Below are 15,507 nucleotides of genomic sequence, written 5' to 3'. Positions count from 1 at the left end.
TTTATGAGCATACTTAGCCTTATTTTATAGGGGATATAAATTAACATTTTACCACTTTTTATTGATTTGGTCATATTTTGGTTATGTTTTGTATGGAGAAATGTACTGCACTTTCACTGTGATGTTCGATGTTGCTTGTGTAAATGTGTTTGTTGCATTGTGACGAAATTTGAAGTACGAGCTTTAAAGCCGAATAGACCGGGTGAGTTGGCTGTGCGGTTCGAGTCGCGCAGCTGTAAGCCTGCATCCGGGAGATAGTGGGTTCGAATCCCACTGTCGGTAGCCCTGAAGATAGTTTTACGTGGTTTCCCATTTTCCCACCAGGCAAATGCTGGGGCTGTACCTTAATTAAGGCCCCGGCCGCTTCCCTCCCACTCCTAGGCCTTCCCTATCCCATCGTCGCCATAAGACCTATCTGTGTCGGTACGACGTAAAGCAAATAGCATAAAGCTGAATAATTGGCGTTTGCTGTATCTCGTCTGAGTTTACATCACTATACGCCTAATATTGAAAGAAGCATTCTGACAGTTAAAGCTGGAGGGAGGAGCATTGCACGTGCATTTACACGGTGTTGCCACATTCTTTCTCTTCCCTACGATTGTGGCTCACTTGTTCGTTCGTTTAGACCGCTCAGAGTGAGAGGTTTGACAACTCCAATTAACTCGACCCGGCCACCAGGCATATCTCCATGGCAACCATACCCTCTACTCCCTTCTCCCCACCCATGCAGACAGTAAACGGACCTACCTCTAAGAACTGTCAGTATTACGATCATAGTTTTAGAACAACTTCCTTTAATGTAAGACTTGCATCACGGGTATTTACGTCCGCTGGAATGTCGCCCTTGTTAAGAGACAAGGAAATACCACAAGGGGTTATATTCTTACCTGTTTAGGACTTGTGGCTCGTGACAATTTCAGGGAGCGCCTAAATTACCTTCCTCATCTCATCTTATAAATAAAGTTGTAGGGGGTCCGCTGTCTGTAATTTCGTTTGTTTTGCCAATTTTTCAGATATTTATCCGTTTTAGGTCAACTCAAGACCGAATCGGTGGTTTTTACTTTTCGTGTCTGTTTGTTTGTTTGTTTGTTCCACCATCACGGCAAAACGGCTGGATATATTTCAACCAAACTTCATATTTGTAGTATACTCACCCCGAGGAAGGTTTCTATACGCATTTCATTTTAAAATCTTGATTAGACGTGGGTTTTATAGGAAAACCAGAACGGTTTTCCTCCATTTTATCTTATACTATTGATTTCCTGTAAACTCCGTGGACCGTATGTGAAACGTCTCTTCATTATAAACAACTTTCGTTATGTTCATAATTTACCATACTATTGAAATGACGGAGAAATTTACTATTTTCTGCGGGTATCATGGTCTGCGTGTGTGACCGACAGACCGACAACGAACCTACAGGTTACCATGGCAACGTCTCTGACTGCTTGCCAGCAGGGAAGTAACGTATTGCCATTTTCCTCATCATACCTTTAAATTCATGGTTGTTCCTTGGGTAGAAGGCATTCTGCGAGATATTGACGGAATATCGTTTGGCAACCTTTGCAACACAAACTATGAATCGCTTAAGCATCGCCGTGCGACATCTGGCGTACATGTTCCGTACTGTTGTTGTTGACATAACAAAGCCATGCGACATCTGGCGTACACGTTAAGTACTGTTGTTGTGTATATAACAAAGCCCCCCCCCCATATATTATAGGTTAGTAGGGAACATGAGTTCGGAACATCCGTCGACATCCAAGGAAGCTCCTGGAACTCCTCCAAGGAAAATACTAAAGCTGGTTATACACAGCGAGGCACGAAAAGTAATAGCAAACGTTGCAAAATGCTGTGCCTTGGAGAAAAAACAGAAACAGCTCCTCGTCCCCCTCAACAAGGCTATTCAACGCGCTGCCGCGTATACGGGAAAATCTGCTTCGACTATTAATAGGATTAAGGCATATTCTGCCTCTCACCCCGGCGAATCTCCACGCTCCCCTGGTAAAAAGAGGTAGGTCCCTCTGACCAGTCTATCTAAGCAGTTCTAACCAATATCATGATGGATACTATTAGGTTGTCATGTGCAAGTGTTATATGCTGTTCTCCTCTTGCTCGTAGGGTGAGAACGCAAGGGAAGATAGAACTGAATGATAGCGACGAACGAGTGATAAGGGACACCATCGAAAACTTCTATACCGTCCAAAAAGTGGTGCCTACCATGAAGAAACTGATCCCTGTGCTGCAGAAAGAAATTAAGTGGTCGTGGAGCCCAACGTCCCTCCGAAAAGTTTTGAAAGGTATGGGTTTTGTGTGGAAGAAAGTCCAAAACAAACGTGTTTTATTGCTGGAGAGGGCAGACGTCGTTGATTGGCGGGCACGCTTCCTCGTCCAAATGAAACATGCTAGGGAGGAAGGCAAGGAAGTATTTTACTTGGACGAGTCCTGGATTGACAATAATACAACAACTGGAAAATGTTGGCAGAGAGGAAACGATGTTGTGGGTGTTACAGCCTGGGGAAGCTCTACGAAAAGGCTAATAATTGCAAGTGTTGGATCTGAGAAAGGGTTCATTAGAGAAGCACAATTAATATTTGACGCCAGAAGTACCCAAGGCGATTACCATGGCCAAATGAATGCCCATAATTTTGAGAAATGGTTCAAAACATCTGTGTTCCCTAATTTGCCTCCTGCATCTGTGATAGTGATGGATAATGCACCATATCATTCTCGACAGATGGATAAAATACCATCGAGGTATGACACGCGCGTGACAATGGTCCAGTGGCTACAGGGGAAAGGCATTGTCTGCGACGCAAATCAAAGGAAAGAGGCTCTATATAGATTAGTTCAGGAACACAGGCCTCCTGATACAATTTATGCTGTTGACGTCATGGGGGCTGAAAAAGGACACGTCGTCCTTCGTCTCCCTCCATACAACTGTGATCTGAACGCCACTGAATTGGCATGGGCAAAAATCAAACGCGAATTCAAAGGACGGAACATTACGGGAGACATGTCAGCCGTTAACCTTCGACGACTAACCATCGAGGCATTCCGTTCCGTATCGGCCGAAGATTGGAAAGGGTACTGCCGGAAAGTGAAAGAACTGGAGGAGGACTACTGGAGACACGACGCTGTAATGGAAATAGCCATGGACGACATTATAATGCATAGTACAGGAGAATGCAGTGACGATTGTGACAGTGATCTGTCTGAGATGTAATGTAAATAAAGATGTAACAAACAGATATACAAATAAATTGTGACAGGGATTTGTCTGTAACTTAATGTAAATAAAGGTGTAGCACATACATATACACATTCATTGTGACAGGGATTGGTCTGTAAATTAATGTAAATAACGTGTAGAACATACATATACACATTCATTGTGACAGGGATTGGTCTGTAAATTAATGTAAATAAAGGTGTAGCACATACATATACACATTCATTGTGACAGGGATTGGTCTGTAAATTAATGTAAATAAAGGTGTAGCACATACATATACACATTCAATGTGACAGGGATTGGTCTGTAAATTAATGTAAATAACGTGTAGAACATACATATACACATTCATTGTGACAGGGATTGGTCTGTAAATTAATGTAAATAAAGGTGTAGCACATACATATACACATTCAATGTGACAGGGATTTGTCTGTACATTAATGTAAATAAAGGTGTAGTATCGATCGATCATACTATCGATTCAATTTAGATTTCATTTTCATTCAGTTGGCAGCACCAGGCAGCACTATCGATACTGGGACAGCTCCCTCCTTACTCCTCACCCCGTACACAAATGCACCAACATAAAGTGTGCGGATAGTACTTCCATCCGATATCTTTAGTCGTTCGTTCTTTCACCTTTACCTGCTGGGACTCTTCTTGTGAACTTTGATACTGACGTTGTTCGAGGGGTCTGTGAATTTACCCCTACCCCAACTTCTCGGCTGATAGAGATGATATTCCCGCTAAAATTCTAATATCAGTCTACCAGGTTCCAGCACCTATGCTGGGATTTCATTCTGTTATTTCCCAGCCACTATTTTATGTTCCGTTAGTGTTTCCATATAAGTACATTCAAATTCCCTGTTAAAAGATAATGCCACATAATTAATTATTAATCAATGATTAGAATCTATTTAGGCAATATGTAGCCTTTAGCTCGTTAATGATGTTTACTGGAATACCGTGTGTGTGTGTGTGGGGGGGGGGGGGTACAATCAAAACGAAATCCACGCACTGTAGGAAGTTTAAGGTAGTCAAGATAAAAGATAGATTTATTGTGCAGTAAAATGGTAGAAAGTGCTGATAGTTTGCCAGCGTGTAACCTCGGTGCTGTTATGTAATCGTATATGTTAACGGGAACAATTGAGGACGGTAGACGTTTCACTGATACAGTACTTAGCACCTCGTGCCGTCAAGGATTCTACTTATGATCTGTTTAGTGCTCGTCTTCCAGCTTCAGTAGCACCATGACGGAGGAGACACCTGTGCTCCCGCTCACCAACCGCCGGTTCGCCTCCGAGGTAAGTGTGAGGACACTTTATAGCAGAAAAAATAATTTAAGACTGGTTGTGAGACTCATACCAGAAAATATGACCTTTATTTTTGAAGTTAAATTAGGACGTATTTCCTCCAGTTTAGCTACATTTCTGCTAATATTAACGCAAGTTCTTTCTTGTAAAAATAATTTAGTTGTTTGAAAGGACATCACTTCAAACATTAGTAAGAAGAGAAACTTTTTTTTGCAGATGAATGTATGGTATAAAATTAAAAAAATGTGACATCTATTTCTTTTTTTGCTATTGGCTTTACGTCGCAGCGACACAGAGAGATCTTATGGCTACGACGGGATAGGAAAGGCCTAGGAGTTGGGCGGAAGCGGCCGTGTGCTTAATTAAGGTACGGCCCCAGCATTTACGTGGTGTGAAAATGGGAAACCACGGAAAACCATCTTCAGGGATGCCGACAGTGGGAATCGAACACACTATCTCCCGGATGCAAGCTCACAGTCGCGCGCCTCTAACCGCACGGCCAACTCGCCCGGTGTGACATCTATTTTTGAAGTAGAAATTACGACGAATTTCCCTCAGTTTAGCTATCTTTTCTGCCAATGTTTTTTTCAAAGAATTTGGTTTTTGAAAGAACATCAGTTTACTGGCGCCATCTATCACTTGTAACAAAACCTGGAATATGGAGTCTACATGTGACTGGTCTTCGGTTCAGAAGGTCTCGGGTTCGATTACTGGCCGCGTTGGGGATTTTAACTTTGGGGCTGGTTGATTTTGTTCGTTTTAATGCACATATTAATAAGCATCCGGTCGTAAAACTGGACTAAATCGGTGCAAAGTACCCACCCCAGGAAAGTTTTAGATGGACAGGAATTTTAGACTACCCGGCGAGTTGGCTGTGCGGTTAGGAGAGCGCAACTGTGAGCTTGCATCCGGGAGGTAGTGGGTTCGAATCTCACTGTCGGCAGCCCTGAATATGGTTTTCCGTGGTTTCCCATTTTTGCTATTGGCTTTACGTCGCACCGACACAGATAGGTCTTTTTTTGCTAGTTGTTTTACGTCGCACCGACACGGATAGGTCTTATGGCGACGATGGGATAGGAAAGGCCTAGGAGTTGGAAGGAAGCGGCCGTGGCCTTAATTAAGGTACAGCCCCAGCATTTGCCTGGAGTGAAAATGGGAAACCACGGAAAACCATCTTCAGGGCTGCCGAGAGTGGGATTCGAATCCACTATCTCCCGAATGCAAGCTCACAGCCGCGTGCCGCTAACCGCACGGCTAACTCACCCGGTAATAATAATAATAATAATAATAATAACAATAAATATTTCTTGTTCTAGTGTAGACCCTAAGCAAAATAGCCACCAAGATTTTTCAAACTCACAATGTAGTTTTATAATATAATAATTAAACTAATAATTAAAACCGAAGCCGAATCAAGAGTGATACAAAATAATGGTGTAATATGCCGAATAGATCTTATAAAATCACCAAGACGATTCTGTTCATCGTTATGTGTTGCATTCCCAGACACTTTTCTATAGATACACGGCTCGCAAATACCTCCCTTTTCTGTATCAACCTCACCGAAGTGCAGAATATCCCTTTCAAAGCTCGCTTCGTTATATTTGGCGATGGACGGCGATACATCATGTGAATGTTGAGTTCCTATCTTAGCCCCAGTGAACTTTTTTTTTTTTTTTTTTTTTTTTTTTTTTTTTTTTTTTTGCTAGGGGCCTTACGTCGCACCGACACAGATAGGTCTCATGGCGACGATGGGACAGGAAAGGCCTAGGAGTTGGAAGGAAGTGGCCGTGACCTTAATTAAGGTACAGCCCCAACATTTGCCTGGTGTGAAAATGGGAAACCGCGGAAAACCATCTTCAGGGGCTGCCGATAGTTGGATTCGAACCTACTATCTCCCGGATGCAAGCTCACAGCCGCGCGCCTCTACGCGCACGGCCAACTCGCCCGGTAGGGTGATAAACATAACGTGCATAATTACAGGAGACACTGCTTGACATGTGTTGCATGTAAGCTCTGGGAAAGTATCTGATTAGATTAGACACGCTTGTGAAATTATGAACTGGTTTGATGTACGCAGTCAGGATTTAGGGAAGGTTATTCTTGTGAAGTTCAACTTGTAGGATTCCAGCAAGATATAGCAGATATCTTAGATTCGGGAAATCAAATAGACTGTATCGCTATTGACCTCTCCAAGGAATTTGATAGGGTAGATCATGGGAGGTCCGCCTCTGTGGTGTAGTGGTTAGTGTGTTTAGCTGCCACCCCACCCCCCACCCCGGAGGCCCGGGTTCGATTCCCGGCTCTGCCACGAAATTTGAAAAGTGGGGGTCCACTCAGCCTCGGGAGGTAAACTGAGTAGAGGTGGGTTCGATTCCCACCTCAGCCATCCTCGAGGTTTCCCACTTCTCCTCCAGGCAAATGCCGGGATGGTACCTAACTTAAGGCCACGGCCGCTTCTTTCCCTCTTCCTTGTCTACCCCTTCCAATCACCCCACAAGGCACCTGTTCAGCATAGCAGGAGAGGCCGCCTGGACGAGGTACTGGTCATCCTCCCCAGCTGTATCCCCGACCCAGAGTCTGAAGATCCAGGACACTGTCCTTGAGGCGGTTGAGGTGGGGTCCCTCGCTGAGTCCGAGAGAAAAACCGACCCTGGAGGGTAAACAGATTAAGAAAGAAAGAAAGAAAGAAAGAAAGAAAGATCATGGGAGACTATTGACAAAAATGAGGGCTATTGGTCTAAACGAAGGGTGATTGAATGGGTGTCTACGTTTAATTCAGAGAATCGCAGTATGTGGTAAATGTGCCTCGTGGGGACTCCTGTACGTAACTTCGTTGGGGTAATCATATTAACGAGGCTGTAAATAAAGGCAAAATATCTCTTACCGAGCAAGTGGCTGCGTGGTTTGCGTCACGTAGCTGTCAGCCTGCATTCAGGAGAGAGTGGGTTCGAACCCCACTGTCGGCAATCCTGAATATGGTTTTACGTGGTTTCCAATTTTTACACCAGACAAATGCTGGGGCTATACCTTAATTGAGGCCACGGTCGCTTCCTTCCCATTCCTACCTATCTGTGTCAGAGCGACGTCCTAAAGGAAATTGTAAAATAATAAAATAAAGATATCTCCATATAGTTATGAGGATGTTTAAGGGTTGTAGTAATGATGTAAAGGAAAGGGCTTATAAGTCACTGGTAATACCCCAATCAAGTATGGATCGAGTATATGGTCCCTCTGTGGGTGGGGGCTGTAGAAAATCACACACAGTATCCTCTGCCTGTCGTAAGAGGCGACTAAAAGGACCCCAGGGCTCTTAACTCTGGAGCGTGGGTTGTCGACCACGGGGACTGTAGCTGAGTCCTGTCATTGCTTCCACTTACTTGTGCCAGGCTCCTCATTTTCATCTATCCTATCCGACCTCCCTTGGGCAACTCTTTTTCTTTTCGGATCCCGACGGTATTAGACCACTCGAGGCCTAGGGCGTCTTTCATTTTCCCGCCCTTCTTGGCTCTTGTCTTCCTTTGGCTGATACCTGCATTTTTCGAAGTGTCGGATCCGTTCCATTTTGTCTGTCTGATTAGTGTTATACAGAGGATGGTTGCCAGTTGCACTTCCTCTTAAAACAATGTATGGGACCATCACCAGGGCTAATCTACTTGATAACAGAAGTAGAAAAGGTCCTTAGGAAATCAGCGTGATTTGTCCTGGTTCTGGACAAACGAGTAGAGTTAAAAAATTAATACAATTTCTGGGTTGGGAAGATTTGGAAATAAGGAGAAGAGATGGCGTGGAACGATTGTGGACAAAAGCAAGCTTGAGTGGAGTTTTCAGAAGTAGGAGGGAACATAATATGAAGATAACCTTTATATTCAAGACGACAAACTGGGGCAAATGTTCGCTTATAGGAAGAGGAATTAGGGATTGGAATATTTTTCCGCGGGTGATGCTCGATACATTTCCAACTTCTTTAGAGTCATTCAATAATATCCTAGGTAAACTCGTTGGCTGAACGGTCAGCGTACTGGCCTTCGGTTCAGAGGGTCCCGGTTCGATTCCCGGCCGGGTCGGGGATTTTAACCTTAATTGGTTAACTCCAATGGCACGGAGGCTGGGTGTATGTGTTGTCTTCATCATCATTTAATCCTCATTACGACGCGCAGGTCGCCTACTGGCGTCAAATAGAAAGACCTGCACCTGGCGAGCCGAAACCGCCCTGGGATATTCCGACACTAAAAGCCATATGACATTTCATTTCATCCTAGGTAAACAACTGATTGAAAATCTGCCTCGTGGACAACAGCCCTAAATGCTAATCAATGGTGAATTTAATATCGGCACTACTGATTGATCTTGACAAGGATGGTCTGGGGACTTCCTCGTATATTTGCCAGTTTTGGTTAACGCGTTGCTAGCGAGAGAACCGTCCGATATGAAAAATAGAGTTGCCGAATAAGACTGACCACAGCTGATATAGGATGTAAGATTATGCCCAAATTATGAGCGCTGGCTTCTGCCTCTCGGCTCGGGCTTTCCAACTATCTCCTGTATTCAGTTCTGTCCCGCGCAAGTTGCTTCAGTCCATTCCATCATTTTCCCCGGTGCTTTGTAATTTCGAGTGGCCTCTTCTCAGTGTACCGGGCCGAGTGGCCCAGGCGTTAGAGTTGTGTCCAAGTTGGTGGGTTCGATCCCAGGTGGAACGCTTCGTCCCTTCTCCTCTCACCTTCCTGCACATTAAACATGCAAGCAATGCCTTCTGAACCTCTGCAGCCTCTTTCGTTCTTCGATGTCTTGCAGGTTGCATTCTAGACGTGTATTCGGCGTCATTAGAACTTTACCCCGACTGCTGCATTCTCTTCAGACCCAAGGATAAGCGAAGTGACAAAGCCATTAGTTTCTCTCTCTTGCCTAACGCGTAATATTCAAAATGATTTATATTAAGCATAAAAAAAGTAAAGAATTGTTATCATAAATGTGCACCCTAGTATTTATACAGAACTGCAATATTTTGTGATTTCTTATTGAAAATAACTGTACAATGAACGCAGCCACGAAGCACGAAGGCGTGAGAAAATATAGTTAAATGTAGCAATAACGAAAACACTTTACATTCAAAATATAATGTAAATTAGAATTATGCTGTATAGTATCTCTCCCAGTATGGCTCAGGTGGTAGCCTTTGTTGGTGTAGATTTCATGGACTCAGGGGTTCACAATTGTGCTCATATAGTCGTAACATACGTTATGTAGGCAGCTATTTCAAAACCATCTCCGTACAGGCCATAAAGGCCATTGGAGGGGTGGAAGGTAAGCGCCTCCACTGTCCGTAACCTTGACACTAAGTGAGACAGTGTGATTAGCTCTATGCCCGGCCGAATACGCTCCTGGAGTTAATCTGTACTTATTTTTCGTGTAGGCTGAGCGAACCTCAGGGCTATAGGGCTCTTCTGAAGAGGTTGTAACTTCCTGATGGTGAATCAAACCCGCGACCTTATGAGGAAACCAAGCACGCCTTTGCACCTCGGCTGGGCAGCCCATTATAAACCTATGTTGGAAATAAAAATCGCGCAATAGCTGGAGAAACTCACTAAGTCAAATTTTGGCTTTTTTGACTTAATGACTTTATTGTCAAAATGAAGGTCCACTCTACAGACTAGAATAACTCATTAAGTGATTTGGTTGCATGGAAATCAGTAAATGCCGTTTTTATGAATCTCACCAAGTTACTAATAAATTTTAATGCGAGGAGAAGAACTCACTTGTCATTCCCAATGACTTAGTGTGTTTTTGTAGCTAGTCTAGTAGCACGGTCCAGTCGAAGGGTGGAGTGGGAGGTTGAGTCCAGACTTCTGGCATCTTCCAATGTTAACATTCTCAAAGGAGGAAGTTTATGTAGACTTTAGGTCGGAACGAGGCGGGCCCATATCGCGTTATGAGGGTATTTAGGGGTTGTAGTAAGGATGTAAAGGAGAGGGCATATAAGGCGCTGGTAAGACCTCAAATAGAGTATGGTTCTAGTGTATGGGACCCTCACCAGGATTACTTGATTCAAGAACTGGAAAAAATCCTAAGAAAACCAGCTCGATTTGTTCTGGATAATTACCGACAAATGAGTAGCGTAACAAAAATGTTACAAAGTTTGGACTGGAAAGACTTGGGAGACAGAAGACGATCAGCAGGCAATGGTATGATGATGAACGGGGTTAATAGTCATAGTCAGGTTATGAGTTTCACAAATAGGAAAAATCCTCTCAGTTTTAATTACTGCGTTGATGGGGTGAAAGTTCCTTATGAGGATCACTGTAAGTACCTAGATGTTAATATAAGGAGTGATATTTATTGGGGTAATGACATAAATGGGATTGTAAATACGAGTAAAGGGTACATATCTCTGCACATGGTTATGAGGGTGTTTAGGGATTGTAGCAAGGATGTAAAAGAGAGGGCATATAAGGCTCTGGTAAGACCCCAACTAGAGTATGGTTCTAGTGTATGGGACCCTCACCAGGATTACCTGATTCAAGAACGGGAAAAAAGTCCAAAGAAAACCAGCTCGATTTGTTCTGGGTGATTACCGACAAATGATTTTGCAAAGTTTGGACTGGGAAGACCATTCCTATCCTATCTCTATGATACACACTCCAGTTCCGTGAGAAAATTTCTTCATCCATTATATCATTTTTCAGCCATGATTCAACTCCTATTACAATATCTGGTAAGTATTTTTTCTATTAAATTACTTAATTCTATTCCTTTCTTTACAATACCTTTACAGTCCAACACTAATATTTTTATGTCATCTCTACTTGACTTCCAGATTCCTGTACCCTTATCACCGCTCTCTAGACCACCCCAACCTTTTAATTGGTGGGTTTTCGTCCACGGTCATACCTGATTTTTACTCTCTTATGAGATGCCATAAGATTATTTCTAGCCTTTCTCCATAGATCGCCGATATTCTCTGGATCTATTTTCTCTGGTAATAGCTCATTGATTGACCAGAAATTGGACAAGGGAGTGTTAACTCATAAGCGGCCGAGTTAAAGGCTAATGGTAACCAATGTAGGGACTGGTCCAATGAGAAAGATCTTCGTGATGGAAGGCAATAAGTGCTGATCGAAGAGTTCAGTTAACCCGTTCAACTAGAGATGGCTGTATGTAACATGCCGACGTAGTGATATCCGAAACAGATAGATCAAAACAGACCTTACGAAATAAATTAGAAGTGAACGCCTTAGCGTTAATCTGAAACAACATATTGACACGGTCCAAAATATGCAAATATAGAATTGAGACAAGAAATAGTGGTCTGTGCAGTGGCAAGCCTAGTCGGGAACAGCCATGAGAATCGCGTGAAACCATCCACACATGAGAATGAATTCATTCCCGTTTCCTTTAGATTGCGGGAAAGGTCCCATATAATCAATATGCAATCCCTCCATAGGGTGAGAGGCTTGGTGTGATGACAATAACTCTACTTTGGTAGAAAACGTGGTCTTGGTAATCAAACAAGTTCTACATGCTTTAACCAGTTCTTTAATTTCGCACCGAGCTCGATAGCTGCAGTCGCTTAAGTGCGGCCAGTATCCAGTATTCGGGAGATAGTGGGTTTGAACCCTACTGTCGGCAGCCTTGAAGATGGTTTTCTGTGGTTTTCCATTTTCACACCAGGCCAATGCTGGGACTGTACCTTAATTAAGGCCACGGCCGCTTCCTTCCCACTTCTAGCCCGTTCCTGTCCCATCGTCGCAATAAGACCTATCTGTGTCGATGCGACGTGAAGCAACTTGAAAAAAAAATCGTCGTCCATACTCTTCCAGATAAACAATTCCCTTAAGTTCTGTCTGGTTTTAAAGATGCCCAATTGTCCCCTTAATTGGGTCTCATAGTAATATTGGAAAATCATAGGTACTAGAACTTCTGGCACAACAATTTTCATTTTTTGATCATGCCTTGAGGAGCAACATAGGGCCCCATTCCTCAAAACATAAGGACGACATGTTTCCCAGCAGAAAGTGTTTCCATAATGGGAGACAGCACCGGATCTTCACGTTGGAATTTCTAGTCTAGAATAGCGGCATTACTCAGAATTGCACTTATACTAGAAGAAGTGGAAAGAGGTGGTGGAGGGCTTGCCTCCGTGTCAACAGTATTAGTATCACTAGAAAACATCCTGCTTAACCCATCTGCGACCACAATTCGCAGATCCTCGAATGTGTTGCACGTCAAACTGAAAAGCTGAAATTTCTAATAGCCCAGCGGGCCTAGCTAATAACCAGCTTAGGGCCTGATTGTCAGTTTCTAATTCAAATTTAACGTGCTCAAAGTAAAGGCGGAATTTTTATATGGCAAAGAGAACGGCCAATCCATCTAACTCGTATATAGAGTACTTGGCCTCTTGAGGTGACAAAGTCCGAGACGCATATGCGATGGGCCGTCTTCCGAGTTCAGAATCCTGAAGAACTGCAGCGACCGCCGATGAAGACGCGTCGGCTTGTACAATAAATTTGCTGTAAAATCCGACATGGTCAAGACCAGGACATTGCAGAGTGCTAATATAAGATCCTCGAAATCGGCCTGTCGAGAAGGGCCCCATTCGAATTTGACACCTTTCCTGAGAAGAAGATTTAGTGGTGCCGCACTATTAGTGAAGTTGGGGATGAATTTCATAAAGAAAATTACCATACCGATAAATCTAGCCACCCCTTTAACATCGCAGGGAGGCCTGAAATTACGGATGGCTTCAGTTCTGGAATGATCTACCGAAACTCCATCAGGTAACACAACATGTCCGAAGAAGGATATAGATGGTTTAGCAAAAGATACTTTTGACAACTTGACCGTCAAAGCATTTTTATGAAGGTGGTTTAGAGATTCCTCTAGATGAGATATATGTTCTTTGAAGTTCTCAGAGAAAATAACATCTAGATAATGGTAAAAATATTCAAATTTAATATCAGAGAGGATCCTGTCTAGCAGAATAGTAAGAACCGCTGCGCCCGTAGGGATCCCGAAAAGTATGTGGTTGTTTTCATACAGGTTCCAGTCAGTAGCGAAAGCAGTCAGATATTTCGATTCTTCCGCCAGAGCTATCTGATTATAGGCTTGGTTTAGATCTCAGATGGTGAAGAACTTAGCCTTACGAAACCAAGAAAAACATGAATGCCAGTCGGGAAGGGGTACTGATGTTGGAACAATCCTAGTCAATTACTGGCCTGAAGCCGCCTTGTGGTTTTGGCACCAGAAAAAGAGTATTCAACTAGTCAACAGTATTAGTATCACTAGAGAAAGTCCTGCTTAACCCATCTGCGACCACATTCTTTTACTTCCAGGTAAATTTGGAAATACGAATTTTTGCACGGATAAATCCTAAAATTTCTAATGGGGAAGAGTTATCCGAAACACAGAAGAAGAAACATATTGAAAAAATTTGCAACAGTACTTCAACATGGACTTGGGGGGTCAAATGATATTATCACTCAGTATCTTATCTGTAATTTCCTTGAGGGCCTTCATTTTAGGCGGAGACAGCCTATAAGGAGGAAATCTTACGGGAATCGAATCCGCAATTTCTATCTTGTATTCAATTAAGTCACCCCAAGATTTTCCGAAAACACGTCGGAAAATGACTGACATAATTTACGAATGCAGTTAGCCGGACCCTCAGGTAGATGCATAAGTTCTAACGCCATCTCACACTGAGGAGGCGAGAAAAGCGAACATGAAGCAGAATTACACGTCAAAATGAGTATATGTACATTATTATGAAACTTGTATGTGCATGACTTCTTTCGAAGATCAAGCACCCGACCGGAGTAAGACATGAAATCGGCGCCTAATATTACAGGACATGACAACCTTTTAGCAACAAATAACTTAAACTTCCATGTAGGCCTAAATTTAGAAATACGAATTTTCGTAGGGATAAATCCTACAATTTCTAATGGGGAGGAGTTAGCCGAAACACATTTTACAGAAGAAGAAACATATTCAGGAAATTTACAACAGTATTTCAACATGGAATGCCTTTCTTCAGAAATGATGGACACAATACTTCCTGAATCTAAGAGGGTAGTAACAGGTTCATTGTTTGGTTCAATTTTGATGAAGGGTACATATATAGGAGTATCAGGGGTGATTTTAGGCATTCCTTAGGACCTTCAACGAAAGGTTTAGACGGCCTTCCTTCCTTATTACGTGAAATAGTACCCTCAGATTTAATTTGGGCTGAGCCTGGAGACACGGACAGGGGAGAGGACTCAGCCGGACACTCTAGTAAAACTGAGTTGCTGTTGTTACTGGGGGTAGAACAAGGAGGTACTCTATTCTGTAATTTACAATTCCTAGCCAGGTGAGTAAATTACCCACATTTGAAGCAGCCTGAAGAAGACGAAAGTCCATTCTTAGATCCACTTGTTTTCAATAGTGGACACTTATTTCCTAAATGGTCCACAGACCCACACGCATTATATTTTCGGGGAGTGAAAGTTCGGCGAGTGGGTGGCCGAGAAATACTAGAAGAAGGTGGTGGGTCTCGAGCGTCTCGCAGAGTATCGGTATATTTTACCCCTTCCGCAGACACGGACATGGCCTCAAGTTCCCTAAACGTTTGAGGGTGGGAAGCAAAACACAAATATGATCTATAAGAGGGTGAAATTCCTTCAATGATACTTTGCACAATTTGACCTTCGGAATAGTACAAACCAAAAACTCCAGTGTAGAACTTAATATCCTGTATGAAGTCAGCTAGATTTTCATCTAGACTTTGGACTCGGAAATAATATTTTTGAATTAGAGATGACAGGGCTCTCGCAGGGATAAAGTTAGCCAACAAGTGAGCATGGAAAGTTTCAATGGAACTGCTTTTCGATATAGCCTTGACAATATGATCTGATAGAACACCAACTATGTAAGGATAGATTATTTGTAAAATTTGTGAGTGCGACAGAGCAAACACCA

At 43.0% G+C, this 15,507-nt stretch overlaps 1 protein-coding gene across 3 annotated transcripts in view; it reads left to right on the top strand.

Moving 5' to 3' along the window:
• The window catches only part of LOC136858229 (urea transporter 1), a 340,258-nt gene that overhangs the window by 108,769 nt on the left and 215,982 nt on the right, over positions 1 to 15,507 (top strand). The window contains exon 1 of one of the 3 annotated variants that reach the window (XM_067137615.2): positions 4,406 to 4,542. The exons of the other annotated variants lie outside the window; for them this stretch is intronic. Within the exon in view, the coding sequence (XP_066993716.2) occupies positions 4,489 to 4,542 (54 nt within the window). The 5' untranslated portion in view covers positions 4,406 to 4,488. Of the gene's footprint in view, positions 1 to 4,405; positions 4,543 to 15,507 lie in introns of those variants that run through there. 3 annotated transcript variants of the gene reach the window in all.

Source organism: Anabrus simplex, chromosome 1 (genome assembly GCF_040414725.1).
Source record: "Anabrus simplex isolate iqAnaSimp1 chromosome 1, ASM4041472v1, whole genome shotgun sequence".
Taxonomy (NCBI): Eukaryota; Metazoa; Arthropoda; class Insecta; order Orthoptera; family Tettigoniidae; genus Anabrus; species Anabrus simplex.
The sequence above is the reverse complement of the archived record's forward strand: the minus strand, read 5'-3'. Positions and strand labels throughout refer to the sequence as shown.